At 54.8% G+C, this 25,106-nt stretch overlaps 11 protein-coding genes across 11 annotated transcripts; 6 read left to right on the top strand and 5 right to left on the bottom strand.

Moving 5' to 3' along the window:
• Nucleotides 1–547: 547 nt before the first annotated feature.
• MET14 (Adenylyl-sulfate kinase) lies at nucleotides 548–1,430 on the top strand (the record flags this gene model as incomplete). The annotated part of the gene is made up of 3 exons (XM_062942535.1): nucleotides 548–555; nucleotides 699–951; nucleotides 1,035–1,430. The coding sequence occupies 3 exons, from the start codon at nucleotides 548–550 to the stop codon at nucleotides 1,407–1,409; spliced, it is 636 nt and encodes a 211-aa protein (XP_062805496.1). The 3' UTR covers nucleotides 1,410–1,430.
• A 25-nt stretch (nucleotides 1,431–1,455) lies between these two features.
• VMA5 (Vacuolar ATP synthase subunit C) lies at nucleotides 1,456–3,733 on the bottom strand. The gene is made up of 4 exons (XM_062942534.1): nucleotides 2,746–3,733; nucleotides 2,498–2,684; nucleotides 1,932–2,424; nucleotides 1,456–1,851 (listed from the first exon to the last, which is right to left on the bottom strand). The coding sequence occupies exons 1-4, from the start codon at nucleotides 3,029–3,031 to the stop codon at nucleotides 1,645–1,647; spliced, it is 1,173 nt and encodes a 390-aa protein (XP_062805495.1). The 5' UTR covers nucleotides 3,032–3,733; the 3' UTR covers nucleotides 1,456–1,644.
• On the top strand, nucleotides 2,661–8,551 carry QC764_112770 (uncharacterized protein). The gene is made up of 2 exons (XM_062942533.1): nucleotides 2,661–4,503; nucleotides 4,558–8,551. The coding sequence occupies exons 1-2, from the start codon at nucleotides 4,488–4,490 to the stop codon at nucleotides 8,100–8,102; spliced, it is 3,561 nt and encodes a 1,186-aa protein (XP_062805494.1). The 5' UTR covers nucleotides 2,661–4,487; the 3' UTR covers nucleotides 8,103–8,551.
• Nucleotides 8,336–11,719, bottom strand: QC764_112760 (uncharacterized protein). The gene is made up of 2 exons (XM_062942532.1): nucleotides 10,388–11,719; nucleotides 8,336–10,330 (listed from the first exon to the last, which is right to left on the bottom strand). Exons 1-2 carry the CDS (start codon nucleotides 10,711–10,713, stop codon nucleotides 9,088–9,090), a joined length of 1,569 nt encoding a protein of 522 aa, XP_062805493.1. The 5' UTR covers nucleotides 10,714–11,719; the 3' UTR covers nucleotides 8,336–9,087.
• Nucleotides 11,720–12,151: 432 nt separating this feature from the next.
• QC764_0014910 (uncharacterized protein) lies at nucleotides 12,152–15,470 on the top strand (the record flags this gene model as incomplete). Its single annotated transcript, XM_062939957.1, has 2 exons — nucleotides 12,152–15,183; nucleotides 15,306–15,470. The coding sequence occupies exons 1-2, from the start codon at nucleotides 14,899–14,901 to the stop codon at nucleotides 15,468–15,470; spliced, it is 450 nt and encodes a 149-aa protein (XP_062805492.1). The 5' UTR covers nucleotides 12,152–14,898.
• A 269-nt stretch (nucleotides 15,471–15,739) lies between these two features.
• Nucleotides 15,740–17,111, top strand: QC764_112750 (uncharacterized protein; the record flags this gene model as incomplete). The annotated part of the gene is made up of 2 exons (XM_062942531.1): nucleotides 15,740–16,541; nucleotides 16,635–17,111. 2 exons carry the CDS (start codon nucleotides 15,740–15,742, stop codon nucleotides 16,895–16,897), a joined length of 1,065 nt encoding a protein of 354 aa, XP_062805491.1. The 3' UTR covers nucleotides 16,898–17,111.
• QC764_112740 (uncharacterized protein) lies at nucleotides 16,940–17,936 on the bottom strand (the record flags this gene model as incomplete). Its single annotated transcript, XM_062942530.1, has 2 exons — nucleotides 16,940–17,615; nucleotides 17,683–17,936. The coding sequence occupies 2 exons, from the start codon at nucleotides 17,934–17,936 to the stop codon at nucleotides 17,114–17,116; spliced, it is 756 nt and encodes a 251-aa protein (XP_062805490.1). The 3' UTR covers nucleotides 16,940–17,113.
• A 523-nt stretch (nucleotides 17,937–18,459) lies between these two features.
• Nucleotides 18,460–20,964, bottom strand: ABP1 (actin binding protein; the record flags this gene model as incomplete). The annotated part of the gene is made up of 3 exons (XM_062942529.1): nucleotides 18,460–18,590; nucleotides 18,659–20,704; nucleotides 20,772–20,964. 3 exons carry the CDS (start codon nucleotides 20,962–20,964, stop codon nucleotides 18,460–18,462), a joined length of 2,370 nt encoding a protein of 789 aa, XP_062805489.1.
• A 611-nt stretch (nucleotides 20,965–21,575) lies between these two features.
• Nucleotides 21,576–23,892, bottom strand: QC764_112720 (uncharacterized protein; the record flags this gene model as incomplete). Its single annotated transcript, XM_062942528.1, has 2 exons — nucleotides 21,863–23,892; nucleotides 21,576–21,779 (listed from the first exon to the last, which is right to left on the bottom strand). Exons 1-2 carry the CDS (start codon nucleotides 21,956–21,958, stop codon nucleotides 21,576–21,578), a joined length of 300 nt encoding a protein of 99 aa, XP_062805487.1. The 5' UTR covers nucleotides 21,959–23,892.
• GRX3 (glutaredoxin) lies at nucleotides 22,349–23,570 on the top strand (the record flags this gene model as incomplete). Its single annotated transcript, XM_062942527.1, has 2 exons — nucleotides 22,349–23,460; nucleotides 23,526–23,570. The coding sequence occupies exons 1-2, from the start codon at nucleotides 22,771–22,773 to the stop codon at nucleotides 23,568–23,570; spliced, it is 735 nt and encodes a 244-aa protein (XP_062805488.1). The 5' UTR covers nucleotides 22,349–22,770.
• Nucleotides 23,893–24,741: 849 nt separating the features above from the next.
• QC764_0014850 (uncharacterized protein) lies at nucleotides 24,742–24,937 on the top strand (the record flags this gene model as incomplete). Its single annotated transcript, XM_062939956.1, has 2 exons — nucleotides 24,742–24,863; nucleotides 24,931–24,937. The coding sequence occupies 2 exons, from the start codon at nucleotides 24,742–24,744 to the stop codon at nucleotides 24,935–24,937; spliced, it is 129 nt and encodes a 42-aa protein (XP_062805486.1).
• Between the last annotated feature and the right edge of the window lie 169 nt (nucleotides 24,938–25,106).

Below are 25,106 nucleotides of genomic sequence, written 5' to 3'. Positions count from 1 at the left end.
TGAATAGAGGTATAGTTAGAGCAGATGCTGCTGCCGCTTTGGTAGTAGCAGGTCGCGATCGGCCGTATATAGTCGATACCAGTCATGTAGGGGCGCAATGCTTCATAGTACAATCGCTGCATGTGGAGAGTGCTAAGTGGAAGAAGAGTCCTTGACAAGCCGCCAAGACACACATCAATGTGGGGTGTGGGGTATTTCCCATGCACGTAGCAGCTAAAAAATGACGCCATCTGCCATCCGACCGGACCAAGGCTTCAATGCTGGGATGGAAACATCAAACTGACCAACAATGGCGACCTTTTTGCAGGGCTCCAGCTCCGAATCGGAGTCAAGTCGAGTCACATTCGCTGCAGGGACGGCCATCGGTTGCAGAAACAATGACCCACTCACCCAGGCGTTGGAGTTTTGTTACACGTATATATATATTGTCGTTTATGACCCCGCCATCCATATGTATATCGATTCTTGTGTTGGACCCTCATCCCAACTTGTTAATCCAAACTGAACGTTAAGGACGCCGTCCCTGGATAATCCGACACTCGTCATAATGGCCACGTAAGTTGAACCTGGCTGCTTCTCCGTCCCGCTATTCGGCGCCGAGTCAACAGCTTCTGATGTCCCTGAGCACAGCTGGCTCATGGCGGGGCAGATGTGTCTCGCACCAGCCCATGAACCAGGAGTATTGACACCGGCGATAGCAACATTACCTGGCATCCATCGCTCTCGCGCCATGAGCGAAACCAACTCCGTGGCCAACGCGGCTTTACTGTTTGGTTCACGGGTCTCTCTGCCTCGGGAAAGTCGACCGTTGCCACTGCCCTTGAGCAGCACTTGCTTCATATCGGCCTTGCCGCCTACAGGCTCGACGGCGACAATGTTCGCTTCGGCCTGAACAAGGACCTGGGCTTCTCGGAGAAAGACCGCAACGAAAATATCCGCCGCATTGCTGAGGTAGGAAATTCGGCCTGTCACTCGGGTTTGTTGATGGGCGTGTGATCTGGTTGCTAATCATAAAACACTGTGCTTCGACTTAGGTTGCCAAATTGTTCGCTGACTCGTCCACCATTGCCCTGACATCCTTCATCTCTCCTTACCGGGCCGACCGGCAGATCGCCCGCGACTTGCATGCGAACGCCTCGCAGTCCGGTGACGACGCACTCCCGTTCATCGAAGTCTTTGTGGATATTCCTCTGGAGGAGGCCGAGAAGAGAGATCCCAAGGGTCTCTACAAGAAGGCGCGTGCTGGTGAGATCAAGGACTTTACTGGCATCTCGGCGCCGTACGAGGCCCCTGAGAATCCAGATATTACCATCCGAACCGATCAGCTGAGCGTGGAGGAATCAGTGAGGAAGATTGTAGAGTACCTGGCGGAAAAGGGACTGATCAGCCAGACCACCGAGACGAGATAAATGAAGAGCGATCCTGGGCCCTGCTTTGAGCGTCTATTCTGACGTGTCGGAGACTGAATGGCAAAGCCACTACAAGTTACATCAAGTCCTGGCATCCATCTCATGGAAACAAAAAGAAAAAATATAGGGCTGAGGAAAGTTGAAGAGGCATTTGACACCGAGACTCCCGAATGACGAACCATACAGCCACTCCCTATTCACCCCTCCATGCCTTCACGAAGGCACCTCTAACCGATTACGGGAGATCAAATTCATAATACACATATGCGGTGTACTCGTTGCCCTCGCCCACACTAAGGCCCGCCGCAGCCATTTCGGATGTTAGAGATGCATCGTCCTTGGTGACCCGCCCATGCTTGTCCCGGCCAAACGCATTTCCCCCAAGGTACGAGTATGCCGAGTCCAAGGCTGTTTTGACCTTCTTGGCTTGTTTTGGCGTTGTCTACGTGCAGTGTCAGCTCCAACGCTTCAAGTATTTTGTCTTGTCTCCCAAGCCCGTCTTCTGGGGGTTTCAAAACCTACTCTGATAAGTGCCGACGCAAACTCCAAGGGTAAGCCGTATCTGAGCACTGTCTCGACAAAGACGCGAAGTGTCATGACATGTGCCCAAATCATCACACTCTCACTCCAACCTGTCCGACCCAGCAAAAGGGCCTCGGCCCGCACCTTTCTCGCCTCCTTCTCGACGCGTTGGAGCTCGCGTTGCTCTTCTTCTTTGCCGCCCTCCACATACTTGTACTGGCGAGGGGTCCATTTGTGCTCCCTGCACTTTTGGAGAAACTCGGCGCTCGTCTTCTTAAACGTTGTGACTGCAAACAGCGTGAAATCGTCGTCCTGAGCAACCTGAATAGATGACCGCGGCACTACCATGGGAACAAGTGTCTCATAGCTGCGGATGAAGTCTTTCCGTGCGTTCGTCGGCACCACAATGAGGTGCGTTTCCATGTATTCCGAGTCCTGTACAAGGAGCTTTGGGTCCACGATGGGCGTGAGCGACTTGGTGACGAGGTTTCCTCTGGTTAGATTAATTATAGTCAGCCCGGAACATGAGAGAAGCTACACAGCCGCAAAAGTCTGGGATAGCTTACGTTTGTTTCCTCTCCAAGGCGGCGAGATTCGTCTTGATGGTGTTATACTGGTTGAACTTGGCCTTGACATCGTTATCTGAGTTTTGCAAGTCGTTTTGGAGATTTTCGATGAGCTCAACCAGAGGCCGATCAGCTCGGTAGCGGAGTTTGTTCCATTGGAATGAGCGCAGGTACTGATCCGTGGGTTCTGTGTCATACTTGTCAGCAGTCATTCTGGCACGATGGCAAATAGTGCAACACAAGCTTACTGTCATTGACTATCTTTTGTTGAGCCACTAGGTCTTCATCACCATCTAAAATGCCTCTGAGGGAATCGGCAACTTTGGCGACGGCAGCTTCGCAGGCGCCGTTGAGCTTTGCTAGGTCGTCGGCATGTTGCACCAGGGCGTCGAGTGTGCCAATCTTGAACGACGGGACAGGGTAGGGCAGCACCTCGCCATTGTCACGACCGACGGTGGCGGCCAAGGACTTGAGCGGATCGTCATCGAAGACGCGGAGGGGCAGGGAAACGAGTATGTATTGCGCCGGAGCCATGGCGGACTACAGCATGCCGGTATGCTTGGGGTCGGCCTAGAGTTCGTTGCAAGGCGGTACAGGTGTGTCGAGAAGCCGAGGTGTAGCTCTCGGGACTCTGGACTCTGGGGGATTTCCCTTCAAGGGGAGGGGTGGTTGCCTGTGCGATAGAGACGACCGGTTGCGAGGACAAGGGGGCGGTTGAGTAGGGCTGGTTGTTTAACCGATACAGGAGGCAGAAAAGTAGAGAGGCTTGAGAGGTTAATATTGAAGGCGTTCTGCGGGATGCCGTGGGGTGCGGTGGGAGGTCTCGATGAGGTGATGTTGGTATCAATTGATGATGTTGGAACACACCAAGCACCTGGAAGTGGGAGCTCACCCAGCAGCTTAGCTGGGCCCCTGGCGGTCGCATTTGATTTGGCAGCTATGGGCCCGGTACGTACCCCAGTCGGGGGTCGGGACGATATGTGTAAGATGTGCCGGAGGCCCCATGTATCAGTTGGAGCCTTCCGTTCTGCCCCAATCCGTCGAACTTGGATTCCTTCTCCTATGAGGCTAGACCTATTTATGTCTTGTTATTGGGCCAATAGGCCAAGTGTTAGCATCGGGAGATTCATCACGACGCTGGGGAAATGAACAGCAGCTGTTACGCATACAGCAGCCACACTGGGCGCAGTTGTAGGTAGCGTGGGTGAGGCTTGTTGGCACATGATTGGCGGCGAGCTACCAATCAAGGCGCGGGCTTTCGTCCTTGTTCATGTGTCTGCATTTCTTTCGTATTAGGTGAGGTGCGTTTCCGCTGTTCAACCTCAACTCCAACCGACCGACGGACCTTTGCCATTCAGCTGCTCCGCAGAGAAACTACACCGAGTTATCGGCCTCGACCCAAGTATCCCCAGTCTCTCCAGGGCCGTTGACATCGTCATGTTTGTGTCTGGCATCACACATTCGTGGACCACTTTTCAGGCCCCAGCCATCGCTCTGTGATCGCTCCATTGCCCCTCAACTTTCGATTCCAAGCAACATTGGCCTGGCGTGTACAGTTGTATCACCAACCGCCTCAGGTCATTGGGCTTACCGAATGCAGCTACCTCGACTTTGACAATCTTTATACTTCACCCAGCCAGAGCTGTGGAACGGCGGCAACAACGTCCTTGCGTTGCTCTCCCTCTCGTGCTGGTCAACGCGCATAGTCGGGCCTGTTGACCTTGGCTGCCAACCTGGCGCTCCCTGCTCCCTGGCATGTTGTGGAGTCGCTGAACTCTTCTCCATCGATTCGGCGCGCCTCTGTTATCGCTTTCTCACCAGCACCTCCGTCAAAACATATTCAACCCAGATTCACTTCGAAAATGCAGTTTGGGCGCCGAGGTTGTGACTTGACACCCCATTAGATCAATCATATCACTGGAGCCGCTTCAGCATATATGCCACCGCTGAGTTTTGCATCGTGCGACGCTCTTCATAGCCACACCTTCCAATGGCTCCCCCTTCAGGTGGGCATGATAATGATGAGGGGGACCAAATGTGCTGCTAACTTTCACACGCAGGCGCAACACTCTCTTCACGCACGGCTATCACATCCAAAGTCACTCCCGTTCCCCTGCCTAAACCAGGTTCCATGTCGAGTTGTGCGCCAATGGAAAAATCGGCGCCAGCAGTTCCAACAGCGCCTACAACTACAGCCAGTTTCGGTGTTTTAGCGACAAGCGATTCCAATGTCCCCGACGCGTCAAGTGGCCCCCACCGAGACGGCCGCATTCGAAATCCCGTCCCCAGCAAGTTGAAGGGCAAGACAGATGGCTCCAAGGGAAATTTCAGCGTGATGCATATAGATGTGGCGGGCAGGACGGAGGCCACGGAACGTGACGCTGAGGCAAAAAGAACCAGCGAGAGCACAGAGCTTGCTGCGAAGCGGGCTTATGAGAATGGCTATGTGTCGTTACGAAGGAGCCGGTTTATACACATCCCCGACGAACCAGAACCGGCGGCTAAGCCTATCGTTCCGCCGCAAGCACCAGTAACTGCAGCCGCGCATCGGACGCGCCAGACCCCGCTGACCCCCGAAGAAACCAAGGTAGAACAGGCCCGGTTGTTGACGTTACTGCGGAGCCTTCACCCTGTCCTTGTGGTTGACCAAATCTGCAAAGCCCTAGCTTTTTTCGGGGGCATACCAGGGGGACCACCCCCTGGGGATGGATTCCCGCAGAGCGCAGAGTCGAATGGATCTGGCAGCCTCTTTGTAGGATGGATAGCTGAAATATTCCCAAGGTTAGGGGGCAACACTGCAGGACAACAGCCTGTCATTCCTGCTATACGCGAGTCTGACCCTCCTCCCCTTGTTTCAACAAGACGAAAGCGTGGACGGCCCAAGGGCAGCAAGGGCACCAGGCCTCGGATCGATAAAGGAATCAAAAAGGGGCCCCTTATGAAGGCTGTCTCGGGCACTGCCGAAAGCCAGCAACACACAAACGCGGCCGATGAAAGCTGGGTTGATGTCGAGGATGATACTGTGGACGAGGTGGATGCGAATGTAATGCTTCTTGCGCAGAGCTCAACGCCACAACCAGTGCCACAGTTACAGCAGTCTGGTGTGGCCCATGAGCGGCCTTTGCTCGCGGCCAGTACTCCAGTACGAACAACTTTACCCACCGCCCCGACCACAAGCACCAGCACAATTGATCTCACACCTAGCGCTAGGAAAAGGGGTCGGCCCAAGGGCTCCAAAAACCGGCCCAAGGATGGATCATCAGACACACCTGCAAGAGCGCAGACTGGCGACCCTTTGTATTCTCAGCGGCCAGATGCGGTAGGTACGGCAGCACGGGCATCATCGCCACGTCCACAGGCCTCGCAGCCAGCCCAAGCCTCTTCAACTCCTCGAGTGTTCGAACATTCTACGTCAAGCCAACCATTCACCCCGGTGAATGCCGGAACCCCATCGACGGCCACCAAAAAGGTGGGCAGATCAAAGGCTCTAGAAGATAAGCAACGCCCAACAAGTCAGCGTTCTCATATCCCTCCGGGTATCACCACAGATCATGGAGTGAGAGCGGCGACACTGTCGGCCTCAGGGGCCGCATCAGGGGTTGCGACGAGAGTAGAACCGGAAACAGCGCCAGGAGGGGCGTTACCCGGGGCGGCAATGGACACAGTGACAGGCACCACGCAGAAGAATCTGGCGCAGACAGGAAATGCATCAACGTCAGGCCCCAGGACAGAATCAACAAACAAAGAGCCCGCGACATTATCACAAGGCCTAGATAATACACTTGGAAGTTTCGCGACAACAGATTTTGTGTATTCGGCCCCCCCAGACGGCCTGTCCAGCACCTCTTCCCATCGCTCTCGACCAAGACCTTCTCAGACATCCAGGCAGACGGAAAACCCCCAGGGCCAAACTCTGGCTCTCCCAACTCCTCCCTCTGCTAGCCCCGCGCTCCCTAACACCGCACCCGGTAGTTTGGGGCAAAAACGCAAGAGGACTGCCAAAACAGGCGGTAGCAACCACGTTGTACAGTCTGGTGTATCCAACCAAGCATCACCCCAAATGAATGGCCCAGCATTACCAACACCACCAGCAAACGTTGGCTCCGCGCATTCTACAGCCGCCTCGGCACTCCAGCCTCCTGTGGCTAAAAGGTCAAGGAGGGGCAAAGGCCCTAAGGAAACCACCGCGGTAGCTAACCAGGGTCCAGCAGCTGCAAATATCGAAGTGTCAACCACTGGTGCCATGGTCGGTTTGCGCTCGGATTCGGGACCACATTCGGCCCTCTCTTCTAGTGCAGCCGCGGCTTTGAGCCTGACCACAATGACGGAGTCTCGTGATATGGCCTCGGACACGAATGAGACATCTGTACCACCGGTACATTCGCCTCATCACAACCACTATGAGGTCCAATCACCCACCATGGAGAACTATGAGGCTCAATTGCAAGCCCAAATAGAGCAGCAAGCGGAGATGGAGTCTCAAACGGTTTCCCATCAAACCCGTGTCGACCTTCCTCAGTACAGGTCAGCCCGGCAACCACGACAGCAGCAGCAGCAGCAGTCGACGTCAGCATCAACGCCGCAACGTAGGTCACCAAACACCCAGCCGCAAGTATCAAATCCACAAGCGGGACTATCCTTAGCCACACAATCACAAACGCGAAAGACCGGTCAAGGCCAATATCCGCAGTATCTTCCACCGAATTCTCAATATAATCAGTCGCAGCATTCCAAACAAAACCAGTCATCCTCTCAATCTCAGTCTTCATCACAACACCAACAACACCAACAGCAACAACAGCAACAACAGCAACAACAGCAACAACAACAACAACAACAACAACAACAACAACAACAACAACAACAACAACAACAACAACAACAATCATCCCATTTTTTGGGACAGCAGAAACTCCAAGGCCAAATTGTGCAGGGCTCGCCAACCCAGCAATATTCTGTGAATTCGACTCAGCAGCATCCCTCGAATCAAACATCATACACAAACAAGCAGCAGCAGCAGCAGCTTTCATCTCAGCAAAGATACCAGCAGCAACATCTAACAACAACTGCAGGAAGCACGAATTCGTACAACAATACCCAACCGCCCTCGCAATTTGCCGGTTCGGCGACAAACAATTATACAGCCACGACCGACGGCACGTACCGGGCAACGTCAACCTCGCTGGGTACCTCTACTTATGGGCAACGCAGCCAGTCCACAACACCCTCGACTGCCGCATCGTTTCGCAGCAGTGGCACACATGGATTGCCACACCACTCTCCGTCGTTCAACACTGGCTCCGGCGCAACCCAACAGCGAGCCGGCAGCGCCAGTCACGCTACCAACCAGGGCGTGCAAGGCATGTCTGGTTCAATGCAGGCATTTTCGGGAAATACGGGTGGTAGCTGGGAGTTATTTGACACAGGCCATATCGATGCATCCGGGCAGCCATCAAGTCTGGGGCTAACGAACACCTATGGCATTAACACGACCAATGCCCGCACCTCGGGAAACAGTTCCACGTTTGGTGCGGCAGGCCTAGGTACCTATGACACGTCAGGACTCCCCTATAATGAACGTTATCACGGAGTCGGTCGTCGTTGAATGAGATGGGGTCAGGGTTGGTCCATGAATACATGAATACACAAGTCATGAAGAATAGCCTTTGGGAACTGACATGTTGACATTGGCTGGTGATATAATATCGTTTTCAGGTAGGATTGGATTATATGGGGCCAACATTGCAATATCTGGTACGGCGATGGAGAGACAAGCTTGATCGTGCATCTTGACTACGCATCTCCTCAGACACGATTTTTTCTGATTTGATATGGGGCACGTGGGAAAGTTTTCCCCAAAGCAGCAAATGTATAAATAATGTACTTTGATTAGAGGCCATGTAATGTGATGGAGGGGCGGAGGCGTCTTTCCCGTGTCTATGAAGTCCACCACCTAACTGGCATCCAGTTGACTCGAGCCAGGGCAGCTCAAGCGAGACCGATGGTACAGCAAGCGCCCGTGTCTCTGTGAGATGACTCCTGGGTATGTATGCAGTTTAAGAAAAGAAGATGAAACGACACCAAGAGCAAGAGGTGACAAGAAGAGCGGTCTATGACCCATAAGGTGAAAAGGCACACCGTGTGCCCCCTTATGCCTCAAAAAAAAAAAAAAAGACCCAAATACGACAAACAACCCCCCCCCGGGCTCGAAACCCCAAGCGGCCCGTGGACCATTTCCAAGATTTAACAACAGATCCCGTGCACCATATTGTCTCGCAATGCCGACCCTCTTCGCCCGAGTTCCCCGCCGAGCTTATCGGCTTTCCGGCACAAGAAGCAACAGCTTGAAAAAGGAAACACTTGAAACGCCCGTAAATGCTTTTATAACCCCATAACGGACAAATGAAAATTGTGTCTTTGTAGAAATGTCTTGGTATCGATGTTTTACAGCCGCCGTCTCTTCATGGGGCCGAAAATAATGACGTAAGAGGGTGTTTTTCCGGTGATGTAGTGAGCGGACGTCAGCAGATCGTCTTTGTTGCTGGCTAAACAGAGGCCGCGTGATAAAAATTCACCGGGCTCCTTTCCGGTTATTCATCTGGGTCTTCTTCAATAGCGTCCAGGTTCGGCCTGACAGACTCCGGTGCGGTGGTACCATAGAGCCACTGGTCTTCTTCATCGATGCCGCTTTCGGAAATCAAATCGGTAAATACTTGGGCGTTGCGATGTATATGTGCCGGTCGTTCGACAATTTTGCGATCCAAGATCATGGCCTCGGCTGTGACCAGCCATATTCGTTGCAGCACCGGAAGATCAGGGTATAACAGTTTGGATTCGTCCTTGCTCAGGGGGGCCATGGGCATACCAGCCGCTAAGCTGGTGTGAAAAACGAGGCTGTCTGGCTGTTTCCCGCGTGCTGCGCTCACGTCGTTTGCGCCGTGCTGTGCCTCGTGCCCATGACCATTCGTCTTGCCCATGTTGAAAGAAGACTTCTTCCTCTTGAGGCCAAGCATCCCTCGTCTTCTTTTCGGCTCCGGCTCCACCGGTTGTTCATGGAGAATCGACTCATACCAAGCATCGACGGCCGCCCGCCGTGCATTGTAACCCTTCACCTCCCAGAGCCTCAAGACTTCCCGCATGCCACCGAGGCACAACACTGCAACATGGACCTCGTCAGGTGGTCTCTCTTTAAGGTAACCCCTCAGCGATCGTTCGACGCGGCCGACATAGGATGGTGGTCGGAGCCTTCTGCAAAAGGCCCATATTACCAGGGGAAAGGCCTCATGAACGCGCAGAAGTGTGCGGTCGTCGTACATGTTCATGATCTCGGCCTCGATTGGATTGACCGTATAAGGCGTCTTTGATAGGCCGAAGCCGTCGTGTTCGGCCATGTATTTGAGATGAAGCTTCCGGTACGTTTCGAAGAAATGGAACACGGTAAACAAAATAGGAATCAGACGGCGACGCATCCGCTCTGTTTGAGGGGCGTACTGCCTCCTCTTTTCTTCAGTGTTGAGGAGCAACTGTTCTCTGATTATCAACTGGCACATTAGGTGAGACAGCTTGGCGGCAACGTGTAGCCGATGCCAAATTCCGCACAGATAGTGAAAGTTGAGCGAACGCCCCTGGGGCAAAGGGTAGAGCCGTTTGGCGTACGCGGGTATGTGGTAGTCAAGGTGGTAGCGTGTGATGGGGACTTCGTTCAGCGATACCAGAGCGTGAAGGGATTTCGAAGCCAGTCGAAGGTTCAAGACATCAGAGAGCGGAAGTGATGCGATGATCTCGACCTGCAGTTCGTTCGGCAGCGCGGCAAACAAATGGTCGAAAGGCAGCCTGACGAAGGGTTAGCACTTGGATAGACTTCCGTAAAGATGCAAAATCAATACTTACGGCTGTTTGGTTGTCGATTCTGGCAACGAGGGACGACGTTCGGGCTGTTCACAGATACTCGAAGGTGGGACTGCTGGGGGCTTGGTAAATCTATTCCTCCAGGAGCTGAATCCCTTCTTTTCTGGACGCTTTTGCTCGTTCGACTTGGCCCCGACATCTGAGCCCGTGGCGCCGGACTCGCGAATAGGGAGAATAAAGGGGGACTGGAGGAGCGTCGAGACTGCCCCCTGCCCTTGGGAAGCATTTGCCTCTGTCTGGGCCTGAAACTGTTGGACCTTCTCGAGATAGCGCTCCGAACCGAACTCGGTGATATGTAATGGATCCATGGCTCCGATTCTTGGTCGACAACGACCACCTAGGTCTTATTGCGCAGGTGAAGAGGAGATGGACGGTGTGTTGATGATGGCGGCAACACAAACCAATCGCAATTTAACCATGATGGGACATCGGCCTCGCGAGAAAGGAACGTCGACAGATCAGGCACAAGAGAACCCTCCAATTCCACAGCCAGTGAGCAAGCGTTGAGGAGTGTATCGAGCGACGGTCGGCGGGTCAATTGGCGTCGAGATTCGTCTGTTGGTGCAGAGCGTCGTCGGTTTTCGCGAGATATTACTGCCGGGCTCACCCTCCTAGCACCAGCGTCCAGATGGTAGCGGATGAATACGGGCGAGATCGAGTTGGATCAATCGGAGGCTACGTGCGATGCGCGCAACAAGTCGACGGTCCAGAATACCACGAGGTCGACGGCGACAGACGACAAAATGCAGGAAAGAGGCTGGCAGGAGAAGACGGGACGGGACGGGGTTTGACGGGTTCGACGGAGCTGGGGTTGACGCCTGTTTTGGAAGGGTGGGGGGGAAGAGGGTGAAAGGGTGAAAGGGCGAAAGAGGCGAAGAGACAGACAGCAGACAACTGACAGACGTGTGCCCGAACACGCGCCGAAATGGATGATCAAAGAACAGCGACGCAGGAAGCACCGAGACGGATGGAATTACAGGTGGCCGTTGCGGTATGGGTATGGCCGGTGGTCACTGGGATTTGTGGGGAGAAGGGCGGGGAGTGGGCGGTCGAGGGTCGGGAGAGTGTGTTTGTGTGTGTGTGTGTGTGCGGTTATGGGGATGGGACGAAGGTTTGGGGTTGGCGATGGCCCACACGGCGGTTTGGCCGGCGTAATAGTGGAGAGTTGCTGGAGTCGGGCCAGATTCGAAAGCCTTTGATGGCTCGTTGATGTGCCACGCCCCTCCCCTCCCCTCCGCAGCCCCAAGTGCGAACCGTTTACCCCAGCGGGTCTGCACCAGCAAACCGACTAGCTCGATACCTCTTCGGTGCGGAGCCGTGACGAAGGATGTCTGGTACCTTGCTATCGCTGCACTGCGCCCAGAGAAGTGCTCACGTTTCATTGAGGGTGTGTCCCAATCGGGCCTGTTCAGGGCCTGGTTCCTAGTGTCTGGTGTGCACCCGTGTCAGCGTAACCGTTTTGGAATGGGAGCTAGATAGCCGGCGATTTGCTCGGGATGTCTCTGCGGTGCTGCTGCGGCGGTTGCACTAGCAGAGCTCTCCCCCGGCTTAGCAACCCGCGCTCACGGTCCGGTAGCGCAACATGGGGGAGCCTTGGCCGCATCGCTGTGCATGTGGGCGGGCACGTCGTAATTTAGCCGGGGCCAATCACGGATCCAAAGAAGCACCGAACATGGGGTCGTCTGGAATTTCCATGGGGGAACCGGGGGAACATCGACCAGTACGAAGTAACCCATTTCTGACCATTTCATCCGCGTCCATCACCAGCATCACCACATCATCACCAGCATCATCGGAATCATCAGCGGCATCAGCGTCATGATCAACAGCAACGACACCACCACTACTACCGCCGCCGCCAGCCAGCCATGACTAGACAATCCACCCGCTCCCCCCTACATAACCCCAATATCCTTTCTGTGTCTGTCTACCTAGGTTGCCGAGTTTACACGCTGATGAGGTCACACAGGCATGCCTGGCTGGGGCCGGCACCACACGTGGGACAGACGTACAACGAGGCGCTGAGACTCGAACGTGTGTAGATCTCTCGCTTGTTACTTCCTTTCCTCGCCATTTTGTCTCTGGATTTTATTCTTTGTTCGCTTATGCGATACACATTCCAGATAGAATTCCTCTTGGTTGGCGACCTGTCGATCGCTGCTGGGGCAGGTTTCATGCCCAGCAGATTCGGCCAGAACAGGTACCCTGTGCTCTCTATTGCCCCGAAGAAATCGGAGGATGTTGTTGAAGTTGGGGGTGGAGGACCCGTGGAACATTACCGTCGGCAGTTGGGCGAGCAGGTCGGGCGACGACAAAAGAGTCGAGTTATAACAGAGCAGCGATATCACCACCGCATAACGCCGTTTCTCCCCAAATGTGACCATAGAACGGTCCTTCAAATAAATATTTGCCTATCACAACACACTCCCACTGGACCCCCTGTTCATGCTGCATTCATCCTGTGCAACAAAGAGCCATGGGCACCTGGATTGGACGCACTCCCCAGATGGACAAGTGAGAGCCGAGTCGAAATAATCGAGGCGCCTGCGCGCCCTTCGGCAGCCATCTCTCCTGTGGTCAACACTGATCTAAAACGAATCCCGGCTATAGTGGGTGAGGAAGCGATGAAGTCGTGCCGCCATCAACTAGGTATACAGATCGACGTACCCATTACCGTGCGATAATGGTTGATCTCCTATACTTCTACGAACAAAGCCAGGATTCATAGCGAGTCTGATACACTGAGCGATACGCGGCACCAAATTGGGCAATGTTAGCGATTAGCTGAATCGCCACGGCCCTACTCCGGTCATTTTCTTGATGTCGTCCTCTCGGGGCCGGATCTCTGCCCTTGTAAAAGAAACGTTGTGGGGGTATATGGCCACGGGCCCCTTTATCCAGAGAGCCTATGGATGCCGCTCAAAACCGCCATATGCCCCGTTCCTCCCGGCGGTTGTCGGGCGTCTGCCGACCTTCTGTCAAACATGCCCGTGTCCGGAAAGTCAAAGCTTCCGGCCGAGGTGGGCTTTCCACGTTCAAAAAGCCGCCATCGTCTCCGCCCAACCTGACCGCACCACTTTTGTCCTGCTCACGGTCGATGCTCAATGTAACGAGGAGTTACCCAGCAGTCGCCCTCACAACTACCATCTCGCTTCCAAGCTTCGCTTGCTTCGTCTATCGTGTTCAACGGCAATATCTCGGCCCTGTCATTCCATTGCGTTCAACCATGGAGGAAGGGTACCACATTTCGACCGGATCACGTCGCCGAGCCGCACGCTTTACCTACCTTTCCTTGAGCCGCTCTCGACTTTGGCTCCGGACACATAAGCCTTTGCACCGGAGGGGCTATCCATGTGGGCGGTAGTCTGGGGGTTTTAAGTGGAGTCTTGTGCTGGCTTCGCGGTCATGTTCCGGCCCCTCCGTGTCGTGCCAAGAATGGTTCCGACATTGGAATCGGCCTCGGTCCGGAGCCATCAAGTGGCCAGTCTTTTGCGTGTCTGGGTAACCACCGCCGGCTTCCGCAGTACATCGAAAAAAGCTTGAGCGAATCATCACGGTCGTCGCACTGCATCACGGGAGCCCCCGCCATGTGGCAAGGCTTTTGGACACCAACGACATGGATGTTCTACTTGCTCACCTGCTTGGCCATCATGTGCCGCATGGGACATCAGTTTTATCTTCAGATCAAAGCTCCTACCAGCTACAGGAGCAACATGCATGGCGATGAAGGGGCTTGTGTTTCCGGTCTTCACATGGAGGTAGCAGTGGTGTTTTATTGTCGTCATCGACCTGACCCTGATTTGCGTGTGATTATCTTTTCCAGTGTTCTCCTACCGAAACGCAACTACCAACCGCCATTGAAATTCCGCAAAGTTCCAGAAAATCGCCCCCCCCTCCCAGACTCGTGTCCCGATTGGGAAAGGGTGTCACTCAATGCCAAGTGACATGGAGCTATTTATGGAAACAAGATGGTACCAGTGCCCCTCGCTGATTTTCTGCCTCTCGCGAGAAAAGGTAGGTATGTATGTATATTGAAAGCGCCAGAGTTGTCGTCTCTTTCAGTTCAACTTTCGATGATGGACCTTTCTTTGATTCTGGTGGTTATGGTGCTCGGGAACAAGATATCCTTCCCCAAGGCATAGCAACATGATGGTTTGATGTAGCAACCCAGCGATGGGGACGATAGACGTCTGTAAGCAATGTAGGAGCTCTTTGTTCGGTTGGCCAAGCCAATGCCTTCTCAACGCGCGGATTAGTTCATGCACTGTGGCCTCTCTAGCCATGCCAAAGCACGCTTTCCTCTGGACCAACCCACTCGCGACGTGGATGGGGTTTTCCCAAATCTAGAATCAATGGCCCCGGGGTCCCGGAGCTGTGGGGGAGGTAATGGGCGATCTTCGTCCTCAGTCGCGGGGTTTGCCTTGGGAGCCTCGATTTTGCGGGACCGCGGGCCTTGCTGCTTGTCAATGTATTATATTATAAGGTGAAGCAGTATGTGCCAAGTGCCTAACATGAAGGCGCTTCCCATCCTCCATGTCGCCTCCCTGACTTTTCCCTTGCTCTTCTTTTGCGCCTCTTTGCACTGCGTGACGAGTGAGTTTTCCATCTTCCTCTTTTCTCACCTACGAGACTTCTACGCCAGCTACAACCACCGTAGTACCTTGCTGTACACAATATTTGCAACTTGTTCTGGCGGCCCTTGTCTCGTCACAGTTTCCCCCGCCGCGGCTGCATCTGTGCATATTCTCTTCATATTAGCCTACACCCGGAGTCAGGTGGTACCCTCCCCCAAACCAAGGCACACGCGGCTGCGCTCTACCCTGCCTTTCCCTTTGGCAGGCCGAGGCTGGACAGCGGACGAAAATCACATCTCCAAGTATTGACTCCCCCGCCCACCTAGGCCTCTCTGCCTGTCCGTATCTACCTGGCACGCATCAACTCGTACCCGAACCGGGGTCCCAGCTCCCCTCCTCCTTTCGGTCCAGTCCCAGCCGGCTGCGCCCTCTGTTCTCTCCAAGCTGTCAGGCCTGGTCCCTCATCCGTTGTCGCCCTCTCTCGCATCTGATCTGGCATCTCGGACCGTCTGCTGACGCACCCGACTCGGGTGTGTGTCACCAAACCGGGAGTCTTCAGCTTGATTCAGCCAGCTAGACGTGGCCGGGTTGGCTACCCTGTTGCTCATAGCCACACCGGGAGATATACGGCAGAATTCACCGAGCTTTTTGCTAGGTGACTGCCCCCCACATCCCCCCAACTATCTCTCGGGCCTTGTGCTTGTGTCGCCTGTGTCTTCTTTGCCTTGTCCTCTCTTGTTTCTGTCACAGGATCACCACCATGACCACGGCCGCTAGGTCGGTGGCGGCGGTGACGGCAACTGATGTTGAGTCTCTGGATGTGGTCGAGACACCCACGTCCCCTTCGTCGGGCCTAGCGCTCTCCCGGTTCGAATTCGAGACAGGCAAGGGCAATGAGGGCACCAAGGTGCTGATGGTGGAATGGGACGCCTCGTTCGGCGGGCGGGAACAACGACAGCAAGAAACCAGGCCGGAGGAGGCTGAGAAGGGGGCAGCTGATGCTACAGACTGGGAAGTCTCGTGGGAGGGCAAGAAATCGGCACTGGCCGTCCATGACATCGTCGGAGATGTCGGCGTTGGCGGCAGTGCCAACGGTGGCACAAGACGTATTTATTTTCTTTTGCCCACGGGCGCCGCCGTGCCTGCACTCGTCAGCATCACACACAAGGGTAGCTCAGGCGGACCAGTTCTGCGCACAATGCCCATGCCAGCCATCTTCCCTGCTGAGCTCACCAGCAAGCAAGAGGCGGGCCTGCGAGGCGTGCTCCATACGATATGGGCAAAAAAGCGGCTGGCAGAACTGCAGGCCGAGATCGAAGTGGAAATGAGGACGAATGGCGAAAGCGTGGGGTTGGAGATGGCAGCGCAAGAGCGGCAGTGGATTGTCGACCACTTCGGACTCGGCCCGGATCACGGCGTGCCCAAGCCAACCAGACTACATATACCACAAACGGCGGCCGGTCCGGCGAGCCCGAGGAGCCCAATAGGGGGGAAGCTAGGCGAAAAGCTGCGAGGCTTGAAGCTTGCTACGAGCCCTGCAGAACTGGCTGCTGCAAGCCAAGGTATGTCAAACCCTCAACTAGTTGCCTTCTCCGGAGGCCCCGTTTTAGTTTGCTTGTGGCCGAACATGCTACTTACCAAAATCTCCTCGACAGCCTCTAAGGATATGCAGCATCGCCTTCACTCTTCCCTCGCTACGGCTTCAGATGGGACGGGCCTGGCAGGGCGCAGCATCGCCATGGGCTCAGCAGGTGCTGGTGTTGCTTCGTTGGATGCCGTCCTTGGAAACAACCTACCCCAATCGTCTTCGGCAGTGGGAAAGGCAGGGACAGAGGATGCTACCGAGGAAGATTTATTTGCGCTGCCAATGAGCCCCCGAAGTCCAGAGATGAAGAGGAGTCCATTTAGCATCTTATAAACAGGGGAGGTCACAGAGGGTCATGTTGTATGATGATAATTACCTAGAAGTGGATTAGACATTGGGGACTTTCAGGGCTTGGGGAAGTGCATGGCACAAACGGTGATGTGTTGGGAGTGTTTTTGTAGTTGTATTTGAGATAGGTTACCCTCACGGAATACACCGGGAACGAGAATACTACTGCTGTTGATAGAGGGGGCAAGCAAATGACGAGGTTCACCTCCACCCTCCAACCCTGCCTTCGTCCCACCTCTCCTTCCTCTCCTGTCTCAAATAGTACAGCTTCTTGGCTTCTCTATACCTCCTGATCCAATCACCGACCTCTCTCTCCGTAGCCAGCGCACCGTCACCTTCCCCCTCGAGAAAGCTCTCCTCCAGCGCATAGCAAACGCCTTCCTGTTCCTGAACCCCCTGACTGAGACGCTGATACAAGCTTGCAGGCGCGAACGGAGCCAGCGCATGGTCCATGTCTGCCTGTTTGGCCCGCCACTGTCTCTCCAGTGCGTGAGTCGACAGCAGCTGGGACTGTGTTGTTGATCTCTGGTGGGCCAGCCTCGCCTCGAGCTCGAGCAGCTGAGCAGCCCGCTCGATGTTTTCACTTAGTGCTACCTGCAGTGCCTCATGAGACGATCCCAAAGAGGGGTGGACTGTCTGAGGGGAGTGGGTGAACGCCGAGAGGCGTGCCGGGTCCGACAATATCTCGGCCAAATCTTGCTTTCTGAAGCCGTTGTAGTTAGCAACGAGCAAGGCTAGTTGCATGTGGCCAGCACCCAACATAAACATACGATTTATCCTGCAAGAACTTGGGTAGCCACTGGTCTCCGGGATCCGGGATGTCCTGGGCCTGGACCAACGCACCATTTGATGCTGCTGCACCGATATCTGCCGAGTGCAGCCCGCCGGCTGTGACGGCTTCGGGTAACGGAGGCGGAGGGCGGGGTATGTGTGATGACGGCCCCACCAGCACCGGTGTGTTCATGCCACTAGTATCATGATTTCCTGGCTTTGGTGGTGGCGCTGGTGGTGTATGTGAGTGCATGACGGTTCGTTTCTTTTGATATTGTCTCTTGTTGGGTTGATGTAGGAGGAGCAAAGGGGGAGGGGGGAGAGAGCACTGATGTGGTTGGTTGGAACAGAAAAGGCCAAAGTGGACTGACCATGTGGCTGCGACGACATGCGTAAACAACAACCTTGTTGTACTTCAGCACAATCCGGCTTTGCTCGGCCTATCTCGCCTGTTTTGAAGCGACCAGAGAATTCATTCATTGCAGCATTTTGGATAACGGCTTACCAGGTCTACAACCTACAGCTCAACGCGGGCAAGGAGTGCGTGCAGCCATGCCAAGAACCATGTATTGCATTTTTCTTTTTCAGACGTGGAGAAGGGGAGCCCCTGACACCATTCCTGGACTATGAACGTCAATCTTGCTAATTTATCCCTACTTCCTACTGCTGATTGCTCTCTCACGCTCTAAGAGGTTTTACAAATGCCAACAAACGCTGTGTGGTATTGTAGGACACCAGGTATTGTAGATCCACCAACCTCCAGACCCATTTTACACCTAAGGCTTCTGATCAAGCTCCACATAGTTGGCAGGGAAGAGACCCGACGCTCCCTTGTAGTGTCCAAACCACCAGTCCTCATCAGGAAAGTCCAAGTTGGTGATGGTAGCGCCCTCTGGGAAGCTCAGTTCTGTACAAGGTCTATTAGTTTCACCACTCGCAAGACCGGGGAAATGTACGGTATGTGCCAGTGCTTACCATTGTCTTCCGCGGCTTCATAGTCAAACTGAGCCGTGGCCGTTGGCCCGCTTCCTACACCGTACTCAGACTTTGAATCGGGCGCGGAAGCATAGCGTGGCCCTGGGGCCGGGGCCGGAGCGGGAACGGGAGCGGGAGCCGAAGGGACAGGAGCCGCTACGTCAGCCTCCAGAATTTCGACATAATTGCAAGGGAACAAGCCGCTCCGGCCTTGGGCATCTGTGCCCATCCACCAATCAGGGTCCACCTTGTCAATGTTGCTAATGATTTCGTTCTCGCGTAGTTCAAGCTCATTATCCTCAGCCTTTTCATAATCGAATAGAACTACAGCACGTAAGCCGCCATCGGTGTTGGACTGAGGAGCTGCTCCACCTGGCCTGGTAGTATCACTGGCAACAGCCGCGACGGTGGCAGCAGCAGCCCGGGGATCATAGGCATCCTCCTCTGCTGGGAGGTCTTCCTCGCGAGGGATCTCCTCAGGAACAGGCACAGGACGAGGGGGAAGCGCCTCAACAGGCGGTTCAAGGTCTGGAACAGAACTGCGTGCAACCGGCACCGCAATGCGCACAGGAGAGGGGTCGCGTTCTTCGTAGTTCCGAGATGGGACGGGAGGGTCTTGCTGCTCCTCCTCCTCCTCTTCCTCCGCTGGGGCTAGTCTGGATGGGAGACCAGGGAGGGCAAACCCTCCGGCAGGTCGGCTTGCCTGAGGTGGTGGCGGCGGCGCGGCCTCCTCTTCAGCTGGCGCAGATCGTGAAGAGACGCCAATGGGCGGTTGGTCCTTGAACCTATCGCGCAGTGCTGTGATGCCACCGGGGGAAGGCGCGGCTGTCTCGGGCTCGGCTTCGGGCTGTGAGCGCTCAGTACCACTACCGCCAGTCGCATGCTTCTCCACCCCGCCGCGTCCAAAGTTGGTCGTACTGACAGGAGCCCAGCTCTTGCCTGCGTATCCGCTCTTCCACTCGCTGCCGCTCTTTTGAGCCGTGATTTCGGGAGCAGGCCCAGGCGATGCCGACGAGATTGATCCACCTTGCTTAGCCTTCTTCTCCGCCCACAGCTGGGCCGGTGTTTTACCCCCCTGGTCAGCAAATGTGCGGCTGGCGGCGCCAACCGGTGGAGGCGCTGGAACAGATGCCGCCCCGAAGCCGGATGGCGTGGGTGCTTTGGTCCCAGTAAAGGGAGTACTGCCAAACTTCTTGGCGACCTTGGGTTTGGGCAGCTCTGTAAGACGTTCCGATTGAGCAAAGGCAGCACTGCGCTCGGCAAGAGACTTTGGTGCTGATGGCTCCTCTGATGCTTCTACTGGACGCTGAGTTTTGGCACGAATGGCGGCGATGTCGACCTTTCCCACGGGTTCATAGGCACCCCTTACCACGGCAGGCCGGTCATCCTGCTTTGCCTGAGCCCGCAAGGCGGCCACATCAACTCTTCCCACGGGCTGATACCCACCCTTAACAATATCGCGAGCCTGATCATCGGATTGAGAGGGAGTGCTGTGGCGGGACTCGTCGGGGTTCTTCCTCAGACCAGCAATATCAACCTTGATTGGCTTGTAGGCGGGCGCCACCTTTTCGATCTGAGTGCGGGAAACGGGAGGGGCGTCTGCTCCCCAGCCGTCATCATCGGTATTATCTTGTCTGCGGTTGCGGGCCGCGACGAGGGGATTGAAGGAGGTGCCGGAAGTCGAGGTAGTCGGAGTGAAGACGGGCTTCTTGGCAACCGGCGGTGGCGCTGCCGCCGTAGCAGGGGCCGGGGCGGACCCAGCCGAGTATTTAGCACCCGAGGCATCCGCAACCTTTTTCACGATGGCTTCAGGTTCGAGGTCGGTATCAGATCGCGCCGTGATTTGGACGTGGTAACCGGTGAGGACCTTGGAGACGGCGGCAACGTGGCTGGTGAAGTAGCCTTTGGTCCGCTCAGGGACGCCCCCACCGCACCAGGCGATGAAGACATTCTTGGGCAGGCCACTGTTTGGGTCCTTGACTCTGACAAAAGCAAACTGAATGCGTCCCTCGTTGAAGTCCTCGATCAGGTCGGCAAGCTCGCCCTCTGTTGACGCAAAGCGGTGGTTAGCAAGCCCAAGCCGGAAGGACCGGGAGGTTTCCCTGGAACTCACCGCCAGTGGTCTCAACCTTGAGGACACTCTCTTTCGAACCCGTGTTTTGGAAGACATTCAGTAATGGCGCCTGTACCGTGAACAGGGCCCAGCGAGCGGCGGTAGGTGAGGTTGATGACAGCGTGCCGTTGATGACGCCTTGGTAGCTGTTCTTGATGGCCACGCCATTGGTGGACAGATTGAGCGAAGACATGGTCGTTGTGTAGTGACTCCAGAAGTTGCCTGGGCCGAGCGTGAGAATGAAATGATTCGAGAAGGCCCAGTGGTGACAAAGAGAGGGCTTTAAACAAGAAGCTAGAAGTATGACTGACTGTTGTCTTGCGAGACGTTGAGGGAACTGGGAAACGGAGAGGGAGCTTCCCAGAAGGTTGCCAACCCGACGTCAAAGAGGCTGTGCGCCTCCCCTAGCAGCCAACTGAGCCCACCCAGTCTCCAGGGTACGTCTTGGCGCACATTTCATCGAATGGGGTGCTGCCATTGGACAGGACAAGAGCCCCAGTTTTCCCATCATCAACTTCACTTGGATAACACTCATGTACAACAGGATATGTAATTAGTGTAGCTCTAATAACGTCCGTACTGGTATCTGGGTGATAGTGATGCATCCAGGTGCCTCCTAAGGGTTTCAAATATCCATTTCAACCCATCTTACAGCTCTGTGACGGTGCCCACACCAGGTCAACAGCGAGAAATGAAGCTGTCCTCCTCGTCCCTTGATTCCCTCTCATCGCTCCCCATCTCGTTTTGAATTACTAAACTGGAAACACCCTGCTCAAACTCCAATGCCGAATTCTCCCGCCGCCATTAACAACACTCCATGCAGCACTCACAACAGTCTGCACAGCATTCGCAGCCCTCTTCGCATAAGAAGCAACAGCACATGGCTGCTAGACAGCCCTTAAGACAACCACCGCCACCGCTGCTCTTCGTCGGGGGTGCCTGTTGCTGATACTGCATCGGCCCCTGCGGTGGATAGTACCCTTGTTGTGGTGGAGGCCCTCCGTAGGACTGTGGTATACCTCGTCAGCATAGGCATCCCATCTCAGCGCGGGAAGCTGCCGTCCAGCAGCTCCGGAACAGGGTTAACTCACCGGTTGGGGATATTGAGGGTAGGCCTGTGGTGGTGGGTGCGGAGAGGCGTAGCTCTGTTGCGGTGGGCCTTGTTGATAGTATTCGGCAGCTGACATTGTGTAAGTCTTCGAGGATAAGTAGGTATCTGTATCCGGGCAGGTGACTAGGTTGGGGAGTTTCAAGTTCTCAAAGGAGGATGTGAATTGGTAGGTCAGTTGCGGAGCAAGATGAGGGAAAGACGGTGAAAGGTTCTTCTGTAGAATGGGGAGGCTGGAGAGGCAAGCTCTTGTCGCTAGTAGATGATGGAAAGTGGCGGAGAACAACACAGACGCGACGACCTTGCCTTTGGCTGCGAGTCCCTCGACCTTTAATAATGGATGGCTCTACACCTGCTGAGCTGGAAAGCACGTGTCATGGTTCATCGATGTTGAAGGTGCACGAAGGTGCAACCTGCAACCGGCGAAGTGTTAACGATGCAATTAGCTTGCATCAAACCCAGCCACCATGCTTAGCATCTGCAAGTTTGTCTCGAGCTTTGCAATCGGCACCTAGGTATGCTTTAAAAAGCTTTAAAGATACCACAAATAAGTACATCGGGTTGTCGGTCTCACGGGAGCTTCCAGGCACGCTTCTCTTCCGTCTTGACCGGAGTTAAAGGTACCTACTGTGTAGGAGACAATCCCAAATGACGCAACAAATCTCTGGCCAATCAGGGCCCATATTAGCGGACTGCGGGGTCATCCGCCATCGGCCCCAGCTTTATCGCAGTTCATGGAGGGGCAATGCTCTGCACTGTTTGGAGAATGTTCGGTTTGCCCGAGCCACTTGAACTTTTGAGATCACCTCATAGAACATTGCACACCGACAGCCACGCCTTGCGAGTCTTGGTCTCCCCGTCACCCGCTCGAATATCTACCAATACAACAACATGTCGACTATTCGCGAAATCACCAGTCTTCCGAACTGGGAACATCACGTCACCTCACTACCGCCTTCCACTCTCCTCGTGGTCTCTTTCCATGCGCCATGGGCCGCTCCATGCGCGCAAATGGCGACCGTTCTGTCGACGCTGGCGAGCGAGTATCCCGTCACTGAACCACCGTCCACATCATGGGTGTCGATCAACGCAGAGGATCTTTCGGATATTAGCGAAACCTACAACGTGACAGCCGTTCCATTTCTTGTCCTGATTCGCAACGGACAGGTGCTGGAAACCGTCAGTGGAAGCAGCGCCGTCAAGGTGCGGAATGCCATCGAAGCCCATGCCGCCAAGGTGGGCGCCCCAGTTTTGAATGGCGCTGCGACTGCGACTGACGGCCATGAGGGTGAGGTGGCAACTGAGGAGGATCCAGAGAAGAAAAAGGAGGAGCTCTTCAAGCGTCTGGGAGATCTTGTCAAGGCTGCTCCCGTGATGCTCTTCATGAAGGGCACTCCTAGCGAGCCCAAGTGCGGCTTTTCTCGGCAGCTAGTAGCTATTCTGCGGGAAAACGCAGTCAAGTATGGCTTCTTCAACATCCTGGCCGACGATGAAGTGCGCCAGGGCCTCAAAGAGTTTGCCGACTGGCCAACTTATCCCCAGCTCTGGGTTGACGGCAAGCTGGTCGGAGGGCTTGATATTGTATGTTTTCCTCCTGTCGCATGTTTCTTTTGCTATATGGGTCACGCCGACTAACCAGGTTACAGGTCAAGGAGGAACTGTCTAATGACGCCGACTTCTTCAAGGCATAGAGCATCAAGTCAACGGCGAGACTGCAGCCGCCTCATGAGAAGAAGGCCCCTATAATAGGATAATCAAATCAGAACCATGAGAGCTTTGTAGGCTCACCACTGTAGCAGCGGGCTGCATTGGCTGCTGTTCATTCACGTGGCGTTGATTGGTTCCACAATCGCTGCGCCGGTTGTCCGGCGTGCTAGGTTTGTGTGACGATAGAAACGGGGGGGCGCTGCTGACATGCTGACGACGTCGGGCAATCTTCCTCACACGCCGGTGAGTCACTGGGATATTGATGAGAACGGAACGGAAAGGCAAGGGATTAATAAGCAGCTCCTGTGTGGAGGGTGTAGTTCAGGCCCAACTCATATGACTTCCTGTCCCTATGCTGTATGGTAGACGAAGATATGGATCAAGAGAAATACGCGAACCCGCTAGACGATGGCGGTAACAGCCAAGTCTTGACGCAAAGCTAGGCCATGTGTATACATTCTCAATATAGTAGTCTGGTATATCTGAGTTATGTGTAGGGCAATATCACGCCATCGCAATCCTTCATCGCAACCAATCCCTCAGACAGCAACAGCAGGCTGACCAGGCCTCGGCCAGGAGACAAAGAGCTGCCCGGATAGCCCACCCACTCAAGCAGCAGCTCATGTATCAGCCCCACCAACAACGTTTATGGATAGGAGGGGAGCGGGACATGGTCGCATCGCAATCCTGTGTTTGCCTAGGGTCTTCTCCAACTCGCTCCTACATTCAACCCCATCTCTTTATTTTCTGACCGAGTCTACGTTTTGCGCCTGCCACGGCCATTCACCCTATCTATTCCTCACAGTTTGCGCGCGCATGCGGACGTGGTGCTTCTGTTCCGCCCCGTCGACAGGTCGAATTGGAGGACCCGACGAGCCCACCTCACAACAATCTTAGCTGCCAAACCGGCACTCCCCTGCACGCCAGACTACGCGACATACCTGGGCGGTGGACACTGAAGCCCTTCCACCATCAGCTGTGTCTCCTTTCAGACGTCTCTTTCCGAACCACCCGACCTTACTGAGGTTCAGACAAACCTGTGCGGCGGGTCTTTTGCTATCTCCACCTTACCCCGGATCTACAGTGCGGCTGCGGACGATTGGGAACAGAGGGAAGATATCAAGATCCAACAGCCAATCTTTAAGAACGCGCATCATGACGCCGACACCACCATCGACTACGCCTTCCTCGAATGGGCGTTCGCCTGATGGCCAGTTCCGGGTGGTCCGCAAGAGAAACAGAGTACCATTGAGTTGTTACCCTTGCCGGCAGAGGAAGTAAGGCATTCATTCTCACTGCTCCGACATACTTCTGACCGTCCCTTGCTGACAATGCCGTGCTTAGGTTGTAAGTCCGAGACGACAATGGCGATGGCCATGGTGGTGGGATACCAAATGCTCATCTACTCACACTCTTTTTCTAGAAAATGTGACAGGTCTCATCCATGCAGCAATTGCGTGAAGCGCGAGGGATCCGATGCAAATGCGTGTTCTTATGCCGCCCCGACGTCACGCAAAAAG

The sequence above is a fragment of the Podospora pseudoanserina genome, chromosome 1, assembly GCF_035222485.1.
Source record: "Podospora pseudoanserina strain CBS 124.78 chromosome 1, whole genome shotgun sequence".
NCBI lineage: Eukaryota > Fungi > Ascomycota > Sordariomycetes > Sordariales > Podosporaceae > Podospora > Podospora pseudoanserina.
The sequence above is the reverse complement of the archived record's forward strand: the minus strand, read 5'-3'. Positions and strand labels throughout refer to the sequence as shown.